Raw genomic sequence first — 24,064 nt, forward strand, 5'->3', positions numbered from 1 at the left:
ATCATATCCTTATGGACAGCAGAGAGAGAGAGAGAGAGAGAGAGAGAGAGAGAGAGAGAGAGAGAGAGAGAGAGAGAGAGAAACAAAACATATTCTTATGGAAAGCAAGAGAAAAAAGAAAATATTCTTATGGAAAGCAAGAGAGAAAAAAGAAAATATTCTTATGGAAAGCAAGAGACTAAAAATTCCTTTAGTGTTGATGCTGGTCACTACAATCAATTGTCCTTAAAACTTCCTATTTGTAGAAATGGGAACTCGGTTAAGAAGGGTTCAGTTAATAATTTCCATGGGTTTGCCATTATTATTATTGAATATTATTATTATTATTATTATTATTATTATTATTCATATGGAACCCAGCTTACATGACCTCTGACTTGAAATTCAAGCTCCCAGAGAATATGGTGTTCATTTGAAAGAAGTTACAGAAGATACGAAATGCAGAAAGAAGAGACCAGTTATTAGAAAAGATAAAAACAAAAAAAATTTTAAAGTACAAAATTGTTTCCAGAGGTAGTGCTGTAATGCATTGTGCAGCTTCCTTAGGGAGTCAGTTCCACAGTACAACGGTGTGAGGAACAAAATACCTGAATATGTCACGTGAAAAGAAGATTCAAAATGCTTCGTCTCTAATCTTTGACACTGGTTGGCATGGCACACACAGTGTTGATCTATACTTAAATCTTTCCATTTAGAAATGATACGATTACCAACAAATCCAAAACGTACTTACTTAAAATCTATACTTCCTGAAAAACCACCAGACATCCACACAGTAGGTTTCAATTCCTCAGTAGACTGACGATCAAACAATCAACGTTTCTCCTCCAAAGGACTGGCCATTGAAGATTCTTTCTGAAGTAAACTATAAAAAGAAAGTTGACAACAAGCTGAAAGAAATGATTCTACTGAATATTCTTCTTCTAAATCAGTTATAAGAATGTCTGCACAGCAGAACAAGGAAAAGTATGATAAACAATGACCATGACTTCTGATATAGAGAGAGATTTGTTCAATATTTACAGAAAAGCAGCACATAAATGAAAATCCAAACAGCAGAGATCACCAGAAAGGATAATAGTCATATGAAGGTCACCAAAAGCTGACATCCAGAATGTGGATTTATGGAGACAATAATGGTAAACAAAAAAAAAAAAAAAAACAAAAAAATGTACGCAATTGTGGCACATTTTCTCATTTCTGAAAGGAAAATATGTCAAAATGAAGTTCAACACACATATGTTAGCATAGTACTAAAACCAATGACACCTAATATACATATAAATGGCCTAAAAGCCTAGTACAAGCTCTCTCTTTCTGCCTATGAATGTCCAGTTAGGAACAGTGACCAAGTGTGAACAGATATGGAGATTTGGCAAAAGGTTCTTTACAGGTAAAATTGCATACCTGGAAAAAATTAAGCACTTCACAACCATATTAGGAAGGAATGAAACTCGAAAATAAAAAAAGGGACAAAAAGTGATACAGAAAATATAAAATCGTTAATATATGAATGGGCAGCTATTACTACCCACACTGCACAACAAGGAAGAGTGTGACATTCAGTGACCTTCACTCTTCTGACAGATGGAAAATTATTTTAATGTTTACTGAAAACATGAATCAAATTAAACTTACTTTCAAACCATAAAAAGGCTAATGGTCACATGAAATTTACAAAAAACGAACATCACAATGTGGAACCATGCAGTTGATAAAGGTGAACACCAAATATGTGCAAAAAATAAAATTTTTTAATCAAAATCACCATTGTTAGCAGAAGGTCATCACTGCGCTTGTTGGGGGCCGAGTCACCCTCTGGAAAGCCATTATATCTCAAAAATATCAAATTCTATTTTTTAATGGATTTGTATTCTATAACTATCCAAAAACAGTGTGCGAACTTCATTGGAACATTTCGCACTCATTTACCGAGTCTCACGTGGGTTTAAAGGGATATGGGTGTGACCGGGGCGTAACCAGTTAAAGGGCCGAGGGTGATAACAAACCTTATGCGGCTCGAAATACGGTTCATTTCTGCATGTATTTTTCGGTATTTTATTCCTGAACGTCTAGTGATGTCTGGTATCTGTTCTCTAAGTCAGGCTGATTCACCCCACCACCAACGACCATTCGAAGTGATCAACAAATGAAAGTCTTCGCCGATGTGCTGTGGAATGAACTATAAAAACAAATTCTTTCAACTAAGCAGGATGACATACAGTATTTACAGAGCAGTGGTCAGATTCAACTTAAGGACAAGCACTTGAGAGGCATTATGGGTGAAAAGGGTCAAAAACAGCCTGCCAAATAAGGAAGAAGATTGATTACAAGAAAATATTCATCGATGATGACACAGCAGAAAAATCAGAGAAGTGAAATATAGGAAGATAAGAAAAGTGCATGAGGAAGAGGCCAGGGTAGCAGCAGCAGGAGAGCACAACATGGCCCTGGTGTGGCGCTGCACTTATCTGTGTGATGCCGCACTTTGATGAGCAATGTCAATGAGGATAGGAAGACGCCCACTGCTGAGTAAAACAAAACTCCTTTCTATGATTTGATAGTGTGATGACATCCCAGCAGTGAGGCTATAAAAAGCCGATTAAGGCGCAGAAGAAAAAGAAAAAGAAGAGAGAAGGAGAGAAACACGCTGACGCTATCGACATTCAGCACGATACCAAAGTAAGTAAAGTAAATATTAATAGTTTCTGTTAGATATTTCGATACAAAAATACTATTTCAGTATGATATAGATATGCAGGTGTTTAGAATGTTTGTATGTGAAAATAGTACAATTCATAACGTCAGTAACCAAGGTATGGTGTATGAAAACATTCAAACATCTTCCGAAAACTTTGAAGTGCGATTACTCAAAACAATACTTTTTTGGTTTCAAATACTTGCTGAAGTTCGAAATATTATTGGATTTTCTTGAAACCTCTCATGTTAATGCATATATGTTGTGTCTTTTTCATGTAATTTGCTTTTTAAATAAAATGATAAATAATACCGCTAGAAAATTATATTGAAAATAGGGCGTTATCAGCGTGACGTCACGGTTGTGCATTTTTACCTATATATATCTTAGCTATTGTTGGAATTTTAGGAAAAACTAATTTACACGCTGTTTGTATGATATTTGAGTATGTACATACAAGAGCAGGCGAGGCTAGGATAAATAATAATACCGCAGTTTTATTTCAAAAGGCGGACAAACGGACGGACTGACGGACGGACAACGGATATACATATTACGTTCTTATGCTAATATAACATTGGCAATGATAATATGATTGTACCTTGAAAGTTTCAACTTGCTACGTAAAGTACTTTTTTTTTTATTAATATTTTTGTGTTTGGCCCGACCCTTAAACTTGGCTGGAGATAGGCTGGACTAGTCCCCTTCTTCTCTCATTTCTGGAAGGAAAATACAGTCAAAATCAAGTTCAACAAACAACTGTCAGCAAACAGATGATTAAGTTAGATTTGTACAGGTCTACTGATATAGGGGGATGGAGTCTATTTCACAGCCTTAAACCTAATTAAGTAAAGTATTTGCAATCTAAATATTGACATTCACACCCAACTGCTACAAAATTACTGCCTCACAGGGATGTGGGTCATCACGAATAAGGTTTGCTGGTAATGATTCAAGAGATCCAACCCTTACCAGCAAAGTTGATGTTATCGGACAGCATAACGACTCAGGCACACCACAGCACGAACTTGCATGAGTCTCCTCCTTGTACTCACTTGCCAATCCCCCATTCACACAACTGGATTTGAAAATCTAAGTGCAGTGCCTCCTCAATAATGGGACTGGCCAGAAGATTCTTTACAGGTAAAAATTGCATACCTGGAAAAAGAATTAAGCACTTCACAACCATGTTGGAAGGAATGAAACTGTCGAAAATAAAAAAAAGGACAAAAAGTGATACAGAAAATACTCCTAATATCATTAATATGAATGGGCAGCTATTACTACCCACACTGCACAACAAGGAAAGGTATGACATTCAGTGACCTTCACTCTTCTGATGAATGGAAAATTATTTTAATGTTTACTGAAAAGCTAATGAATCAAAATTAAACTTAGCAAAATTTGCCAGAAAGGCCAATGGTCACGTAAGAAGGTCCACAAAAAGCAAACATCAGAATGTGGAACCATGCAATTCATAACGAGGGTGAACACACCAAAATATGTGCAAAAATAAAAATTTTTAATCATAATTACCATTGTTAGCAGAAAGGCCATCACTGCCTTATTTAAACTTGGCTGGAGATAGGCTGGAAAGGCCCCGTTTTTCTTCTCTCATTTCTGGAAGGAAAATACACAGTCAAAATCAAGTTCACCAAACAACAGTCAGCAAACAGATGATGATGTTAGATTTGTACAGGTCTACTGATATACCAAAACTGGGATGGAGTCTATTTCACAGCATTAAACCTAACTAAGTAAAATGTTTGCAATCTAAATACTGACATTCACACCCAATTGCTAAATTACAGCCTCACAGGGATGTGGGTCATCACCGCATAAGGTTTGCTGGTAATGATTCAGAGATTCAACCCTTACCAGCAAAGTTGATGTTATCGGAGAGCATAACGACTCAGGCACACCACAGCACATCAAGGCACTGCAAGCAGCAGGTCACATGACAAAAGAGCTGCTGTCCATGAACAAATGAGCCGAGAACTTGCATTCTAAGTGCAATTTCTCCTCAATAATGGGACTGGCCAGAAGATTCTTCACAGGCAAAAACTGCACACCTGGAAAAATAATTAAGCAGTTCACAACCATGTTGAAAGGAATGAATCTGTCGAAGAAAAAAAAAAAGATAAACAGTGATACAGAAAATACTCTTCAAATCATTAATATTGTAACAATATGTGAATGTTGTGATCTAGATTTTATAAGTAATCAGTGTATGAATATTATTGGGTTCGCTGTCTAAGTTTGAGTTATATCTGTTGTTCATGTTTTGGCAAGTCACGTGACCAGAACAACATTCGCATCTGCCAGCTCTCCAAAATGTTGGCTTCGTCAACACTTGTATCACAAATTGGTAACTTGTTTAATAAACTAATGTTAACTACCCTCAGCGGTTCTTAGCCACGTAAAATAAGTCTAATCCTTCGGGCCAGCCCTAGGAGAGCTGTTAATCAGCTCGGTGGTCTGGTAAGACTAAGGTATATTTAACTTTTATCATTAAGAACCCGTAACATGGTGTCAGGAGTGGTTCTTATCTACATATAAGCTGGATTAAGGAAGAAGTGAGGGTAAGTGACGACTTACAAGTTACCGGACCAGTTTGTTGACGTACTAGGCTAAGCCGTTAGCCGACATGGGTTAATGTTTTTCTTTTCATCAAAGTTAAGGTAGTTTTGTACCATAAAGATGAATATACAGTTAACCCCACCAAGTCCTATGGACTTTAGTGCAAGTACTGATGTAGCCCTCAAATGGGAGAAATTTAAAGAAGCTTTTGCTAACTATGAAATTGCCATAGGCTTAGACAAGGAAGCTGACAGACGAAGGGTAGCTTAACTTTGCTTTTGTGTCATAGGAGAGTTAAGGGGTTGAGAAATATAAATATGTTGTCTTGGGATCCAAGATGGAGATAAATATAAGATAGATAAGGTTTTGAAGAAATTTGATGAATGCAGTCCCAGATCAAATATAATTATGGAAAGATATAAATTTCTCAAGCGAAAACAAGAATCTAATGAAAGTTGTGACCAATTCATAACTCAGTTAAGAATTTTATGCAAAACTTGTAATTATGATAATGAAGAAGAAATGATCAGGGATCAATTCATCCTTAATTTACATGATGATAAGGCTAGGGAGAAATTACTGGATCATGTGCAGATGGATACAAAACCAATGACCTTAGAAAGGGCTGTGAATTTTGTAAAAAAATTATGAAATGTGAATTCAACAAAAGCAGCAAATGACTAGTAGCAGTAGTAACTAGTAGTAACTGAAGACGAGGAAGTTTATGTCGTGGGGAAGAAGAAAAATAAGTACACAAATCCTCGAAATAAGCCTAAGTCCAGTAATGCCAAAGAAATAAAAGATTGCAGATATTGTGGCAGAACCCATAAAATTAGGATGTGTCCAGCATATGGTCAAGTGTGTGCCAAATGTAAGAGAAGAAATCATTATGCTAAACAGTGTAAAACTAATTGGAACTCTGAAAAAGTGAAAGCTTGTGAAGAGAATGAAGATAGTGATAGTGATTTTCAGCAAATTAGCACAATAAATGAATCGATAGGAAACATTTCTATGTCTCATGAGAGAAAACAGTATGTAACCATGATAGTAAATCAGAAAGAAATAAATTTTCAGATTGATTCGGGTGCTACATGCAATGTTTTGAGTGTTAAAGAATTGAAGCGTTTGATTGGTAGTGATAAGGTAGATACTTATGATAGCATCAAACTGAAAGTGTTTAATAATAAAATGATCAAAACTATTGGAATTAAAACTCTAATGTGTGAAAGAAAAGGAAAACAGTATAAACTTAAATTTTATGTAGTGAAGGAAAATGTTTCTTCTGTAATAGGTTATGAGGATGGACAGAGACTGAAATTGATAAAAATTCTTGTGAATGATAACCCTAGTGCTAAGCAAGAAATAAATGAAGTTTCTTCAAAAGTGTTAGATAAAAAGAAGATTATTTCTGATTTTCCTGATTTATTTGAAGGTTTGGGAGAATTAGGACCTCCATGTAAGATAAATATTGATAATACAGTGTCACCAGTGATCCACGCTCCAAGAAAAGTTCCTTTTGCCTTTAAGAAAAAATTGAAGAAGCAGTTAAGTAGTATGGAAGGTACCATTATTGAAAAGGTCTCGGAACCTACAAATTGGGTTTCTAGCATGGTTTTAGTAACAAAACCTAATTCAGATTTAAGGATTTGTTTAGATCCAACAGATCTGAACAAAGCTATCAGGAGACCCCATTATCCACTTCCAACAATTGAAGAAATTTTACCGAGATTGGGTAAAGCTAAAATATTTTCAGTTCTTGATGCAAAGAATGGGTTTTGGCAAGTGCAGCTTGACAAGAGTCATTGTTATTACATTTAATACGCCTTTCATGCTGGATATGATGGAAGAGAATGCGCACGGCATATCATCGGCACCAGAAGAGTACCAGAGACGAATGCATGATGCCTTACGTAATTTAGATGGCATAGAAGTAATTGCAGACGATATCCTAGTTTATGGCCAAGGTGATACTGATCAGGAAGCTTTGGAAAACCGCAGTAAGAACCTGTAGCTTTATTGCAAAGATGCCGACAAGAAAACATCAAGTTAAATCAGAAGATGAAACTGCATGTGACAGAAGTTAAGTACATCGTACATTTGCTTTGTGGATGGTGTTCGTCCAGATCCAAAGAAAATTGAAGCTACTATTTGTCTAAAAGCGCCAAGTGATGTTAAATCATTGAAAAGATTTTTAGGGATGGTTAATTATCTTTCAAAGTTTTTACCAAGGTTGTCAGAAATAACTCAGTCATTAAGAAATCTGGAAAAGAAAAATGTTGAATGGCAGTGGAACTCTTCTCATGATGAAGCATTCTCCAAGATTAAGAAACTGATTGTTGAAGCGCCTTGTTTGAAATATTTGACGTGGTGTAATGTCTTCTGATGTGATGCTTCAATGTCAGGATTAGAATTCTTTATCTAATGCAAAATGGTCACCCAGTGGCCTATGCTTCTAAATCGTTAACTGAAACAGAACAGCGATATGCACAAATAGAAAAAGAGATGTTAGCCATTGTTTTTGCAGCGTTACATTTTGATCAATATCTTCATGGCAAAGACGTTATTGTAGAAACTGACCACAAATCTTTGGAAAGTATTTTAAAAACCATTACTGAAATGTCTAAGAGGTTACAGAGCATGTTATTGCAGTTGCAGAAGTTTAATTTGAATGTTAAAAGTATAAGCCAAATAGTAAAATGTATATAGCAGATACATTGAGTAGAGATTTTTTGTCGAATACATTTTCGGGTACTGATAAATCTGATGTAATTGCATTATTTGAAGAGGTTAGTAATGTAAATATGACAGAACATGTTGCTGTGACAAATGAAAGACTTGAGGACATTAGACAAAAGACCATAAGTGATGTTGCATTGCAAACGTTAAAAGAAACAATTCTAAAGGTTGGTTACTCATTGCAAGGGTTCTGAAATCATAAGATCTTTTTTTAAATTTAGGGGTGAACTTACTGTTGATAATGATATCATTTTTTAGAGGTAGTGCATTGTTGTCCCATCATGTTAAGGTCTTACATGCTGAAACAAATTCATTATGCTCTGTGGGTTGATGCTACTGTTAGGTATGGTAGAGATGTGTTCTGGCCTGGCATGGGTGTAGATATTAAGAATTATGTTTCGTCTTGTGTAGTGTGTAATAAGTAATGAAGTGATAGACAAACCAGGAATCAGCAAATTCACATGATTTTCCTTCTGGGCCGTGGTCTAAAATTGGAATGGATATTTTTAGTGTTGGTAATTGTAACTATTTGATTTTGGTAGATTATTATTCATCATATTTTGAAATAAATTCATTGGAAAACATGTTAGCATCAAATGTTGTAAGCAAGGTCAGGAGTCATTTTTCACGTTATGGTATACCAGACATTGTAGTAAGTGACTGTGGCTCACATTTACATTAATCGAATTTCAAAATTTTGTAAAGAAATGGTCATTTAAACATGCAAAATCTTCTCCTTACCACCAGTCAAATGGCAAGCTAAAAATGCAGTAAAAATCATGAAACATTTGTTCAAAAATCAAAGGAGGATGGCCATGATCAATGTTAGCACTTCTTGGATAGATACTCCAACTGGAGGTTTAACTCTTCACCTGCTCAAAGATTTTTTGGTAGAAGAACTCGAAGTCAGTTGTCTATAACAGAAATTTTACTCAAACCCAAGATTGTTGATAGGGTACCAGAAATTCAAACTAAGAAATTGATTAGGCAAGCTAAATATTATAATAGATCATGTAAGAATTTAGTTTCATTAAAACCAGGTGATGTCATCCGTGTACAGCCAGTTCCAGAAAAAAAGAAATGGAAGAAAGGCAAGGTAATAAAAGAGGTTCCAAAAAGGAAATACAAAATAGAAGTAGAAGGCAAAGTATATTTTAGAAATCGCAAATTTCTGAGGAAGACATCAGAGACAGTAACTGATAATTATGTTGATCCTGATATTGAAATTGAAACTGGTGTAAATACAAATGAAGTTGCAAATGAATCTTGTGTACATCCTCAGGCTGATAACTTAGAATCACAAAAAAAGACAGAAGTGGTCGTGTTGTAAGGAAACCTCAATATCTTCAGGGTTATTTGTAATAAGTTTAGAAAGCCAACTAGGTAAGTAGGCTTAGATGTATTTTGCAGGGACCATTTATGTAGAAGAAAAGTTCTTCCAAATTTTGTTGAGATAATGTAAAAGAAGGGAGATATAACAATATGTGAATGTTGTGATCTAGATTTTATAAGTAATCAGTGTATGAATCTTATTAGATGCGCTGTCTAAGTTTGGAGTCATATCTGTTATTTATGTTTTGGCAAGTCCGCGTGACCAGAAAAGCAATTGCGTTGCCAGCTCTTCAAAATGTTGGCTCGTCAACACTGTATCGCAAATTGGTAACCTGTTTAATAAACTAATGTTAACGCTACCTCAGCTTATCATTAAGAACCCATAACAGGTTCGCCGGGCCGAACTTAGTTGCCGTTGGGTCCGTTAATGGCTTCCAGGAACCACTCCACGAAGTCACCACTGCGAGAGGTGCGGTAATGAGCTGGAAGACAGTACTGCTGATTTATTGTTGTTGTTGTTTTTGATTTACCCGACTTTATGCCAGCACTGGCTCTTGCTCTAGGCGGCCTGTAAAGTTTATTGATCGGCGATCGCTTATAAAGCGGCCTGCGGACATCTGCGTATAATGCAGAGACCGCGGGTACAAAGATTTACAGGTGACCTGAGGTCAAACTATTTCTCTACAAAAACAGGACAGGTACTGTACATACAGAAAACATAATGATTAACAATGTCTGGTCTCTTACAAAAGTACTCTGTTACATATACATAATGCATGGTCACTTGAACAGACAATAAAATATACTTCTTCATTTTAACATGCTTTTTCCCATTTTTGGGTAAGCATGATGCCTTCTTTTTGAAGGAATTTGATTTAGCGCTGCGGTGGGCGTGTATGATCGACTGCCCTGCCTGGCTTGCTCATGGAGCCCGGTAGCGATAATGTGCGTGTATCGTACCAATCCTCAGCTCCCTTTCTCCCAGCAGCGAGGAGAGCTGGGCGGTTAGGTCGACAGTTCGAGACAGTGAGGTGTCTGTTATGTTTTTAGAAGATGTTGGAGTGGCTTTGTTTGTGTGTATTAGTCTGTAACACCCATTTGCTTTCAGCAAACCTATCCGTTGATTACATACGTAATCCTGGGGTGTCTACACGGATAGCAAAGTGTCCGCCTTCTCTGACCAGTCGGCTGCGGATATGAACCCGCGCCACGGACCTCTATGAAGAACAGACAATAAAATATACAATTCACAAAAATAATAATAATATGTGTTCGGCGACCAGTCCGAATGTAGAGAGAAACACCAGAAAATGGGATGTTAATTACAGAAACGCGTTGAGCGGACACAAACCAATCATCTCACAAACTCCTATTTTTTTGGACAAATTCCTCACTAAAAAGGTCTTTTCTTATATTTCTATCTCTCCCATCATCTCGTCCTTTTTGTCCGTCACAGTGGTCGCAGCTAATAAAATTTCGTAAATGGCCACACGGCGTTTTTATAATTCTGCTGACAGGGAATGACTAACAAGTCCACCGGAATTGAACTCGCGGTCTCGTTTACACAGGGTATCACTGCCCCAACCCAGAGCTTTCCTGAGTTCCGGCTAATGCAGGAATGAATGTCATCAGCTGTATGACTACACTTTGAAACAACAACGGGTTCGTGGCGTGAGCCGCGTGATATGCGTCATTCTGTTTCACGGAGGCCAAAAGCACACGTGGACAGGATATTGTGATGACAATGAAACAAGACCAGGAGCCAGTGTCGCCAGATAATTAAAAAGAAATCTGAAATCTTTAAGTCTTCCAGAAATCTGTAGCTATGAAATAAAATCTTTAAAAAATCTACAGAGATTGCGCTGTTGGTGTTCATAAACAGGGGTTTCGCGTATTTGTACATAATTAGGGTGAAATTTGGACAAATTAAATACCATTCATTCAATACTATTATTATATTCCGAACACAACCAAAATAATATCGGGAAGTTCCCCAAGTCGCTACAAATAGCAAAAATTAAGGCAGTATACGAGTCGTTTTACTCTATTAAACATGTTAAAAACAAAACTGATTACCGGTAATTCCTATGGACTACAAAATATGAGAATTAAAGAGGTTACTTTGCTTACATAAGTATGTCCAACTCAAATCAATGTTTCCCACAAGACAACAACTTATAATTCCTACATTTCTTGGTTTACCATATTACTGCTTTGACTATACATTTTATCACCAAATCGTATGTGCAGTAACAAACATCATATATTTCTTATCATTTGTTTTGTAATGAACAAACTAGTAAGTGCTTTAGTAGGATAACATATTTCTTTGTTATTTTTCATTCTGTTTAATAGTAGAAAAATTCTTTCAACTGTAGATTTTTAGTGAGTAAACTTAGGATTCGATAAACTTGGAACATGTGTATTGTCCATTTGCTGACTGATGCTACTTGACTCCAGAACAGTTATGAGTGTCATATCAGAGTTAACATCCAAGTTTTAGAGAAATTACTAAACAACCCCAACTCTGTGCCAATAGCCTGAACATCAGACTTACTTCATGTGAGGACACCCGATGCATTAAGAAGTAATTCTTTTTCCAATTATGTCTAGACAAAGGAAGGCTTTTGTAAATCTAGAGAGACAGCTTCATAAAACAATTCCAAACTGTTTAGCTAAAATCTTTAATTCTTATGTATCATATAGGCCCATTTCTTAGGCCAATCCTTACTTTGAGTACCGTACATTTCCTCCAACGGTTTGGAAGTTTCAGGCTCCATAATCTTTATTTTCTTCAGTGAACATCTAATCAACCAAAGCCTTACGCAATTATTATTTTAAAATTGTTTCACGTGCTGGAAACAACAGACATTGTAGATATTTCCTGAGGTGATTCTGATTGCATTTGTTTGTTTACGTTACTGAAAGCTGGCGAAACAAAGTCTATAAATAACAGATGTAATTTGGTTATATGGTTGCTTAGTCTCTGCCAAATAGACTCCAGAATTGTAAGCTTGTCAACCAGAACAGCATTCGTAATATAAAGTGTTAATGCACTGCGGCCATAAACAGCGCCGAAGCATAAGCAGTAAAATTGCTTGCTACACCTGACATGTCAACTGTCCTCCAAAGACATTTACGTTTAAGTCTGGAATTATGTACACATAAGGCCCAATACTTTAAAATGTTTTACAATTTCGCAGGTCAGTTTCAGGAATTAGAGAGGAGAGAGGTAAAAAGCTGCAGATTTCACCTATTTTAGGTGAAACCTGCTAAATATTCTGTAGATTTCAGATTTATCTACAGATCTGGCAACAATGCAGGAGCCAGCCTGATTTTCTGCCATCTGCCACGGTTTAATGTAATTGTTTTAGTGTAATTGTTGGAAAACCACAAAATTGCAAAGCATTTCATGTGCAGTTATGCTATTTGAAAAATTGAATTATACTGTTCAAAATGTTTAGACAATGTTTTTATTTTGTAAAGATTTATAGATGTAAATTCATTTCATAACATTTTCATCCCCATTTTTCTCCTGTTTTATATTCTCATTTATGACTATTACTTTAAATAGATATAAGACAAATTTTGATTTAATTGAAGAAACTGAAGAAAGCACTGGTGTTTTTGTTGTTATTATCACTTTACAAGCAGACACAAGAGGTCACCTTCTTCAAATATGTATTTTTCTGCTTCACATGGGTTCTCTTTTTGTGCAGCTTTTTCATTTTTAAATTTCTTCTCCCTTAGATAACTAGTGGCCTCTCTTCACATTACTGAATCAGTTTTCCCAAAATTTTCACAAATCAGCAACCCCTTCCTTTCCACTTTTACCTTTCCTTTACCTAAACCTCAGGCAAAAACCAATTCACCGGCGTCACCCGGACAGGCAGTGTTACTTCTTTAGCTGAATTAATGTCTAGATTTTTAGACAACTAAGCTCTACATCGATCCTCATCTTTTTCTATATCCAAAAACGCATCATAAGATACTTGTGGTGAAATAGCCCAGCCATTCTGTATTGTTGGGCCTCGGGCTCCAAAACCACGTTGTCTTTCGATTGCACATAAAGCCGGACAGATGTGTAAGTCACCTAGAGCCGTCAGCAGAGTCTCCGTGAGCGTGTCATTCGGCTAAGTCTCCGTGAGCAAAGTTTTTCTATGGTGGCGTCCCTTTCTTCGCGCCATACAATTGAGTCCGCGCCTAGCATTGCCAGGTCACGCGACTTTAATCATTTAAACTATGTATGTATTCGTTCACCTGTTGTCAATTGTGTATCTTGTATTTCTTCGTTCACAGGCATCAAGATTATATCCATATTTGAATTCTGTCTGTTTTTATGTTGTAAAGTGTACTTGCTTGCTGTATATTATTGTTAATTATTATCGACTGCAGGTCACTCTCGATCTCATTGTCTGTCGCGACACGGCGTAGTCTGCCCTTCATATAAACTGCTGGATCTTGAATAAAGCAGCAGTCCTTTTTTTACCTGCTCGTTTTTGCACCTCTTGCAGTGGTGACCCCGGAGTCCCTGGAGCCGTGCGGACCTATACCGAGGTGACTCAGTCTTGGCTCCATTAACTCACTCCGCCCTTAAGCGGATTCTTAGCGGCGCTGTAACCAGCGTTTGGGCGTATGACTCGTGTAAAATCACCAGTGTCATTACAGACTCTGCAATGCTTCCAAGTGCGTTTTGGCGCGAGTACCCCACTCCAGTAAGGGGGCAAAGAGCGAGCATGGACGCGGACATCCCCTCCCTCGTGCAATTAACCATGAACCTCGCGGATTCAGATGTCTACCTTCCTCCCATCTCACCCGCGCCTGCCCCCGCGCCGAGGCTCTCACGCTCCTCCACACCCATGCCCGCGCCCCACACACTCCCCGGCCCGGTAACACAGTCATGGGCTGCCCTATCCGTAAAGCTGCCGCCGTTCACACAGGGGAACCCAAAGACGTGGCTGTACAGGGTTGACCCAGCCAATTCAGGATGTCGGACCTTACCAGAAGTGCTGCAGGCTGACACAGTCATAACGCCCTGCGGAGAAATATAGGAAACTCGTCCCGCGAGTGTCTGCTGCATGCCCCCCTCACATACCACATCCTGAAGAAGGCCCTCCTCGAGATGTGCTCCCTACCAATCGGCGAGTGGGCAGCCCACGCCATCGACCTTGCCGTCAACCCGCGGCAGGATCTGAACACGGTGGAGTCATGGGGCATGATCGAGGACCTGCTCTCACTCGGAACCCGACAGCAGCAAAAAGCGGCAGGAAATAAGCCTGGCACAGGAGATCTACCTTCCTTCAGCTCACCCGGAGTCTACCCAGATTCCTCAACCCTACACCCATGCCCCTCGACGTCCTCATCCATGGTGCAGCACCTGACGGACTGCGCCACGGCAAATGAAGCTGTTAACAGCACCCACACCACCAGTGAACTCCATCCAGCAGGAAGAAAGCGCGGGCGAGGAAGTCACTTGTCGTCACCAGGAGCGCCCACACGCCCCACAACAAGTGGAGTTCCCCGGGCCTGTGCCACTACCACAGCGGTTGGCAAAGATGCCCACGGAACTCTTGCTGCCCTGTTCATTTGCCCGTTCAAAAAAGCGGGAGGCAGCGGCCAGCAGGACAGACACGCCATGGCGAAAAACCCAGGGCCCAGAATCACTGAGCTTCAATGTCTCGACACCGTCTCCGGCAGGATGATGCTGGTCGACACGGGGGCCATTAGATTGATCTTCCCAGCATCCAAGGAGGACCTCAAGCAGGAACCGGATCCGGCTACCTTCCTGACGGCTGCCAACGGATCCCCCATCCTCTCCTATGGCACCAGGCCCCTGTCAATCTCCATCCTTGGCCGGAGTTATTCCTGGGACTTCGTCATCGCGGACATAGGGACCCTGCTCCTGGGTGCTGACTTCCTTGTGCACTTCGGGCTGGCAGTTAGCGTTGGGCGGGCGCCTCCTTGACACTGTCCTGCTGGTCCTCTCGTTAACGCGGGACTAAGGCACCCACCATCTCTCCGTTGCCCCCCACACCAGCATGCACAGCCGCTGACGGAGTTCCCGGATGTGTTCAGGCCCGAGCTCCGCCAAGTCCCCGGGGCCCCAGCCAAACATGGCATATACCATCATATAATAACTAGGGTCCCCCTACACATGCGAAGTTCCGGAGGCTTCCCCCACAGCGCCTTCAAGAGGCCAAAAATGCGATACCATGAGAAATGGGCGAATGGGAATCTGCAAGGCCTCCAGTCCACATGGGCCTCCCCGCTCCACATGGTGCTGTAGAAGCCGGACGGCTCCTGGAGACCCTGCGGCGACTAGGCGTCTTAACCTTCATATGAGCCTGATCACTATCCCTGCGAACATACAGGACCTCACGGCCTCCTTTCACGGGGCCAAAATATTCATAAATTAGACCTTCACAAAATCATATTTTCAGGTACCTGTCGCACCCAGAGGATATACCAAAGACCGCCATCATCACGCCTTTCGGGTCCTACGGTTTGCCTTCTCCACCTTTCGCCTGAGGAATGCCGGGGTGACCTTCCAGCGGCTCATGGACAGCATCCTCGGGGACCTGAAGTTCTGCGTCTGCTACGTAGATGATATCCTCATATTTTCCAGGTCCCTAGTGAGCACCAGAAACACATCAGACAGCTGCAGGACGTATCGTGCGTTTCCACAAGTGCACCGCCGGCATCCAGAGAGGCTGACTTCCTGGGTCACTGAGATATCCCGGCAGGTGTCCATCGCTCACATCCAGAGTCATAGCCGTCACCAGGTTCCCCACCCCACCTCTGTCAAGGAGTCGTCCAGGAGTTCATCGGGATGGTGAACTACTACAGGCGGTCATCTCGGGATGTCGCGCGCACCCGGCCCCTGGCGGAAGGAAGTTTCAAGGCCAAGCAAAGTCCCTGTGCGTGGGACCCGCCAGCAGCAGGCCTTCTTCCTGACGAAGGCCGCCCTCGCCGAGGCAACCGCCTTGGCACACCAGGATCCCAGCGCCCCCCTCCAGCTGACGACAGACGCCAGCAACGTCGCCTGTGGTGCTGTCCTTGAGCAGGTCATCAACGGCGTTCCCCAGCCCATCGCCTTCTTCAGCAAGAAGTTCAGCCCCGCAGAGGCCGGCTGCGGCATCGCCGACAGGGAACTCTGCGCGGTGTACCGATACAGTCTGGCGCCAAGTTCCTCCTGGAAAGGACATCCTTCACAATCTTCATGGACCACCAGCCATTGGTTCACGCTTCACTAAGCGGGGACGCATGGTCTTCAGGCAGCAGCAACACCTCAGCCATCTTCAGATTCACCTGCTCAGGTGAGTACCTCCCCGGTAAGAAAAATCCTGTGGCAGATGCCTACCAGAGTCGAAATGAGCGGTGCAGCTCGGGGGTAAACTATGAAGACCTCGCCAGGAACTGGTCGAACCCAGAAACCCCAGCCTACCACACTGCCGTCACGTCCCTTAAGTGGAGGGACTTGCCCCTCACCCCCGTGGGCCCAAGTCTCCTCTGCAACATCAGTACTGGCCAGCCCCGCTCCTTGGTTACAGCCTCCCGCCGCCGCCAGGTATTCGACATCATTCACGGCCTCTCACATCCCTCTGGCAGGACAACGGCCAAGCTGCTGTATCAAAGGATCGCCTGTGCAGTGCAGAAAGATGCCAGGTCTGGGCAGAGCAGTGCCTGCAGTGCCAGGCCAGCAGGTGGGGCGTCGCAGTCCCGGGGGTAGGCGGGTTCCCGCCTTCAGTGGCACTTCGCCACATCCACATCGGCGATAAATTGGGCCCTTCCCCATCAGTGGGTCAGACATCTCCCTGGCAGTGTGGGTAAAGCTCAATGAGGTGGCCTGAAGCCACACCACTGATGCAAAAAGCCACCGCCAGCGCCTGTGCCGAGGCCCTGCTTTCCAGTTGGGTCAGCCGCTTCAGCGTCCCGGACCACATCACAAATGACAGGGGCCCCGCTTTCCTGTCCAAGTTATGGTCTGCCCTGGCTTGGCTGCTAGGGACAATGCATCACACCACCACGGCTTACTATCCGGTGGCCAATGGCCTGGTCGAGCGGTTTCACAGGTCCCTGAAGGCTTCTCTCATGGCCCACTGCACCGCCGAGGATTGGAAATATCAGCTGGCGTGGGTCCTCCTCGGTTTGAGAACCACCCCCAGGGCCGACAGCACCCCGTCCGCAGTTGAGAAAACCTACGGCGAGTCCCTCGTGGTCCCGGGCGAACTTGTGACAGAAGGTCGCCACAACCCGTCAGTGCAGAGGCTCCGCGATGTGGTCGGCAAGTTCGCCCCCTGCAAGCGTACATACACCGACAGGTTGGCCACTTTCACACCGCTGGGGCTGGCATCCACCACTCATGTTTTCGTCAGGGATGACGCTGTCCGCCAGCCACTGACCAGGACCTACAGGGGCCCCTTCCGCATGCTGCAGAGGAATAACAAGGCGTTCCTGCTTGCACTTTCCGGGAGGAACGATTGGGTTTCAATAGACTGGGTAAAGCCCGCCCTCCTGGAGGAAGACACAGACATCACTGCAGCACACCCCCTGCCCGGCCACCCTTCGCCGCAACCGGGCCCCCGCAAGCAGCGGGCGTGCGGCCGCCCCAGAAAGAGGCCGCCCTCACCCGCAGTCAGGCAGCCTCACGCACAGAGTGCTCCCCCATTGTCCTCATGCAGCTGCGGCACCCTTCAGCGCCCCAGCAGATATGCAGACTGATCAGACATGTCCCACGTCTTGGGGGGGGGGAGTATTTGTAAAGTCACCTACAGAGCCGTCAGCGGAGTCTCCATTGAATGTGTCATTCGCCAAGTCTCTGCTGAGCAAGTTTTCTATGGTGGCATCCCATTTTCTTCGCCTATACAATTGGTCACGCCTAACATGCCAGGTCACGTGATTTCAATCATTTAAACTACGTATGTATTCGTTCACCTGTTGTCAATTGTGTATCTTGTATTTCTTCGTTCACAGGCATCAAGATTATATCCATATTTGAATTCTGTCTGTTTTTATGTTGTAAAGTGTACTTACTTTCGCTGTATATTATTATTGTTATTATCGACCGCGGTCACTATCGATCTCATTGTCTATCACGGCACGGCGCCAGTCTGCTGCTATATAAACTGCCTGGATCTTGAATAAAGCAGCAGTTCTCTTTTACCTGCTCGTTTTTTTTGCACCTCTTACAAATGTACCTCGATCCCGACTGGTCGCGTGGTGCGTGACGGGACGTATTCAGTTGGCAGAAAGTAGCAATTACGCATCCTGAATGCTAATTAATGAAGCAGCTGTGAGGTGAATCTCATTTTTACTAAATGCGTCATCAGTAATAAGTATGTGAAATTTTGAGCTTTGTTGGATGGGCACTCTAACACACAAATTGCTTCAGCTGGAGAACTTTCCGCCCTCCAGCCAAGCTGTAAATTCGTTGTTAGAGTAACCAATTGGTTCTTAGCCACGTAAAATAAGTCTAATCCTTCGGGCAGCCCTAGGAGGCTGTTAATCAGCTCAGTGGTCTAGTTAAACTAAGGTATACTTAACTTTTCTGTGAGCGTCTATGTAAAAGGGCAGCCGGCTCAGATAGCTGTCTTATGGGCTGCTCTAGGAGTAGGAGCCCGTGCTGGCACAAGGCCAGCTAAATCTAAAACAAAAACAACAGGGCATCATAGAGATAACTTGCAAAAAGTGTCAGCACTACGAGGTTCTTTGTTATATCACCCATCCTATGATACAGCAAGTAAGGTAGGATAAGTAATTGAATTCTGTAAATGTGTCCACCAAGGTTTAATTGTAAGTTATTTCAAACCGGAAGTAAATATTTAAAGTGAATTTCTTTTCTATTCAAGCGTAGTAATTGACATTCTGAATAACTTAATGAAGTCTGTGTAGGCTTCACGTATGCTGTATGGTCTACGTTTTACTATTTTGTGATATTATTTGTAAAGAGAATTCCATTGTGATTATGCATCCATTAGTGATGGTATTTATATGTAAATAATTGTGTAAATAAAGTAGCTTATAAGTCAACATTTTAGAAACTTGTCTCATCAGACCTTCCTAGATTGTAGACGTTCTCATCATCCTTTGCAATCCTATAGCTAATAACATCAGCAAGAAACAGTGCGTTGTGATTAGATTGCACAACATTTTTGGTCCTTCAAACCGAATTGCCAGGATGAGAGCGATCTTCAATGGTTGTGCTAGTGAGACTATAGTACAGGGTGGGACAAATCAAATGCCCGAGTTTTGATAGGCTATTAGGAAAAGTAAAACAATATTTACAGAATTATTTGTTGTTTTATTTGAATCAGAAGTATACAATGCCGTTTGTATGATCACTTTTTGAAGATGCCATCAGGAAGATGGTGGCCATCTGCGTGCACTGTTGAAGGTGATGTCTGAAGTTTTCATCTGCTCTTGGCACATCTCAAGGGTATTGCAGCAATTTCACTCCCAATTCGCATCTTCAATTCTTCCAGAATTGTGTGTACGACATCTTCCTGTGGGGATATCTGAAGGAGAAAGTGTTCAGAAGTCGGCCACACAATTTTGGAGAGTGAATCTGGTAGGAGAAGCTTCTTCTAATACATGAATGTGCCAAAATATGCTTTGAATATCACCTGTCTTGATGCCATCTTTCAAGAGTGATCACACAAACAACATTATCTCTGATTCAAATAAAACAACAAATAATTCTGTAGTCTTGCTCCTATTCCTCACTTCAGACATTTGTTGCCCCACCCTGACACAATGTGTTGGCTGAAATCGAGTTAATTAGAGAACCTGGTGGACTAGTGAGTCACTTTGAGTCTGATATCCTACCCTTTTGGAGACACAGATATAATTTAGTAATTTGTACATAGGCAGTAATGATTTAACAAATAATCCAGTGCTTGATGTTTGGAAATGTTATTGTACCTTGGTAGGGCCCTTAAGACAGATTGCAATTACTGTTGCCCTATGCAATGCAGTAATTAGAACATACGAAGAAACGAACCGTTTCAACATTAATCCTGAACAATACGGTGCTGATGTGAAAGACTTTAATGCTTGTTTGAGAATGTATTGTGCTAGGCGTGTGAATATTAGGTTAGGCATTTTCCGATGAATGCATGGGTGTACTAGCGTGGCAGACTGACTGATAAATGTTCATTTCATCTATAGTGTAAGTGAGTTTGCCAATTACTTACTTAAAACTCATGCGTGATGAACAAGCCCCGTCAAACTGGTAGAGTAAAAAGCTGAAATTCTAGCAGTCTGTCATTTTTGTTTGTTTGAAAACATAGTTTATTGCAATATACGTTTTCTGTTCTATACAGATTAAAGTAGTCACACCCTCCTCTTTACACATTGGTAACGTAACTCAGTCACCCTTCTTCCACCAAAATGACGAACCACACAGAACCTAAGTTCTTTACTGCTGTAACTAACCTGCTATGAGACACTTTAGACTAAGCACACCGAGACCTCGTCGAGTCTCATAGCCTGCCTGTATATGAAGAAACACTTAATAGAGTAAAAGCGGATGAGAAAGTGCAAAAAAGAGATCGTTAAGTCCAGTCGTGGTAACTAATGGCCCAATGTTGAAAGTGAAGTTAAGAAGAGTCTGGGCTGTGCTTGTAAGGCTATAACCTTGATCATTGACAGAATAAGTTCCCTATCGAACTCTGTTAGGCCAAGAAAAGAACTGCACAACCAAGGAGATTCCTGCCCACCTTCAGTGGGGAGAGAAGCGATATAACAATTTCATGAATTTGTGTGATGTGCTAGTTCATGACCAACCTGATCTGAAGCGACATTGACTGGATTCATATCTAACTGGATCGTTGAAAGGAGGCCCTCCAGGCTGATTGGCAACTGGAGTATAACTACACATAACTATGCCATAGCAAAGAAAGCTGTTGAAAGAGAGCTATGGTGACACGCACCAAGCGTTGGTCATGTTGCACCGTAAGTTAGCTGATTTACCCGTGCCTAAATGTAATCATCAGGATTTGTGGAAGTTCAGAGTTGAAGTTGCTGCCCTTACCGAACAAATTAAGCGGCTTAGCGGGACAGCATTGGATCATGGTATGTTACTTAGCCTATTGTGTCAGAAACTATCAAAAGGTGACGTGTACTGTCGCATTACTGATCATCTGAGAAAGTGTGACTTTAATCTTGATAAAATGTATTCTGCTATCGATTACATAATTCGCTCATGTGAGAATGATGCCCTCCAGAAGGGAAAGGATCTTTCAGCTGATGTTCAAACTGAAACTGTACGCTTGAGCACCTCATGCTCCGAGAATTGCCCATTCTGTAACTGTAATCACACAGCGTATTAATGTACCAAAATTTCCAGTGCTGCTGCCAAAAGGCGCCAACTCGTACTCAGTCGCAGATATTTTAATTGCTTAGCTCCAGGACATGCAGTCATCAATACCCCAATGGGTAGCTTGTAAACTCTGTAATGAAAATACCACTCATTTGTGAAGAAGAATTAGCAGCAATAGGTGTCTCTGTGTGTTCTCGGGAATTGTTCTAACCATACACACCTGAGTCCGTCCACCAGAGCAATCGTCCAACCAGTAGTCCAACACCAAAACTGTCTGATCACCTGGATCCTCCCAAGGAAAATAATAGCGATCGAACTCGATCAACTGTTGTAGCCAGTTCGATCGTAGTGATCCAAAGTAAAAGGTAAAATGATGAAAAACCTTCCTCAGTATGAAGACTGTAAAAAACGAACCAACTGCTGAATTACCCACCACCTTGTTACCCACCGCTACAGTAGTTATGTATAATCAGAAACAACCAGTTACTACCAGGATGTTTTTGGATACTAGTAGCCAGAAGAGCTTTATTTCAACATCATTGGCTCGTAAATTGAATTGAAAGTAATAAGAAAGGTAAATTTAAATTTAGCACCCTTTGCTTCTCAATCAGTCATGGGAGAATACGAGGTAGTTGGTGGTAGAATCCATCTGGGAAAATGCTTGGCTAGAGTAAAGTTAGTTGTTCATGATCATGTTGATACCCCCATTCATAATTTGGGATTAGTAAACGTTAAAAAACAACTGGAGGGTAAGGGATACACATTAGCTGATAGTAAAGTGAAAAGTGATTTGTTGAAAGACATCAATCTTCTCATTGGAGCAGATTATTTTGGTTATTTTGTGACTGGAATGGAAAGGATAGATGGCATGAATTTGTTCTTTACTCATAATGGCGTAGGCCTCTACAGGAAAACACCGCAATGGGCACTGCAGGGTGTCGTGAAATCAAATGTGTGCACATTGAGAGTCCAGAGAATCATAGAAAATGAATGTGATGTAGATTGTTGGTGGAGACTGGACACCCTTGGTATTTCCCCTGACGAACAATTCACCGAGTCAGAGAAAACTGCGATGATACAGGTGCAACAGAGCGTAGTGAAGACGCGATTGGGTTATAAGGTTAGCTTACCTTTCAAAGGGATGCAACGTCTGACTAACAATTACTGTAATGCTGCCGCACAGCTTAGTGCTTTGGAAAAGCAGTTTCAGGATCCTGGGTATAGAAAGTCGTACCAGCTAGTCCTTGATATGGCCCCGAGCTCAGGCTTCATTGAAGAAGTTTCTGACCCCCAAAACTATGGATATTTTATGCCTCACTTTGGCGTGAGGAAAGAGAGTAGCACAACTCCGTTGCGCATTGTTTTCAATGCGTCTTCTAAGCGTAAGGGCAAATTGTCCCTGAATGACTGCCTGTATGCTGGCCCGAATTTGGTCGAGCTTCTGTATGACCTATTGTTGAGGTTCCGATCGAATCCCTATGCTGTCATTAGTGATATCAGTAAGGCCTTCCTCTGAGTCCTACTACACCCCGCAGATCGTAAGTACGTAAGATTCCTTTGGCAACAGGAGCCTGGTAAAACGGCAACTTATGCCTTCTGAGTGGTGGTTCTTGGTGTCACCACCAGTTCGTACCTTCTGCAACAGGTGTTACACATATCTAAGGGACAATGGGAGAGGAGAGCTGATGAAGTCATTTTATGTGGACAACTTTTTGAAAGTTTATGATTCAGTGCCTGAGATGAAAGCCAAGTGCAAGCAGGTGAAAGAGTTGTTGACAGACGCAGGTATGCCCTTAACAGGTTGGGCAAGTAATGTGGTGGAGTTTGATGAGGAAGTGAAAGCTGGTGAACCAAATGTGGTGACTGTTAGGTAAGAAGTGGGATAGAAGTAAGGATGTGCTAAGTCAGAAGGGCGGAAAGAAGACGGATGAGTCTATGAGGGATGGAAAACTCATGAAACGTAAGTTACTTTCATTGCTTGTGTCGAGTTTTGACCCGTTAGGATTGGTTAGTCCAGTGTTTGTGAAAGGAAAGCTGTTGTTGCAGGATTTGTGGGAAGAAGGTGTTGAATGGGATGAGGTGCTGTCGCTGGAGAGGCAACGTCAAGCTCAGGAGATACTCGAGCAGTTTGAGTTGAAGTGAGTTTGGAGTTTGAGAGAGAGGGTGATCGTGAGACTGAGAGAGCTCCATGTCTTTGCAGAAGCCTCCAGTAAGGCTTATGGAGCAGTAGTGTATGTTAGAGATGCATTAGGAAATAGTCAGCTACTTACTTCTAGGATGCAAGTTACGCTGCATAAGCAAATTAAGTTGTCGATTACCAAATTGGAATTGTTAGCTTTAATGGTAGCTTTCAGGTTAGCTGGTCACCTGTTTGGATTGTGGAATTTTGCTTGTGTGGC

At 41.7% G+C, this 24,064-nt stretch overlaps 2 protein-coding genes across 2 annotated transcripts; both read left to right on the forward strand.

Moving 5' to 3' along the window:
- The first annotated feature begins 17,182 nt into the window (after positions 1–17,182).
- Positions 17,183–18,067, forward strand: LOC136837908 (uncharacterized). The gene has a single exon (XM_067102781.1). The coding sequence runs from the start codon at positions 17,183–17,185 to the stop codon at positions 18,065–18,067; it is 885 nt and encodes a 294-aa protein (XP_066958882.1).
- A 4,211-nt stretch (positions 18,068–22,278) lies between these two features.
- Positions 22,279–23,181, forward strand: LOC136837909 (uncharacterized). The gene has a single exon (XM_067102782.1). It carries the CDS (start codon positions 22,279–22,281, stop codon positions 23,179–23,181), a length of 903 nt encoding a protein of 300 aa, XP_066958883.1.
- Positions 23,182–24,064: the final 883 nt, after the last annotated feature.

The sequence above is a fragment of the Macrobrachium rosenbergii genome, unplaced genomic scaffold (assembly GCF_040412425.1).
Source record: "Macrobrachium rosenbergii isolate ZJJX-2024 unplaced genomic scaffold, ASM4041242v1 13890, whole genome shotgun sequence".
NCBI classification, from domain to species: domain Eukaryota; kingdom Metazoa; phylum Arthropoda; class Malacostraca; order Decapoda; family Palaemonidae; genus Macrobrachium; species Macrobrachium rosenbergii.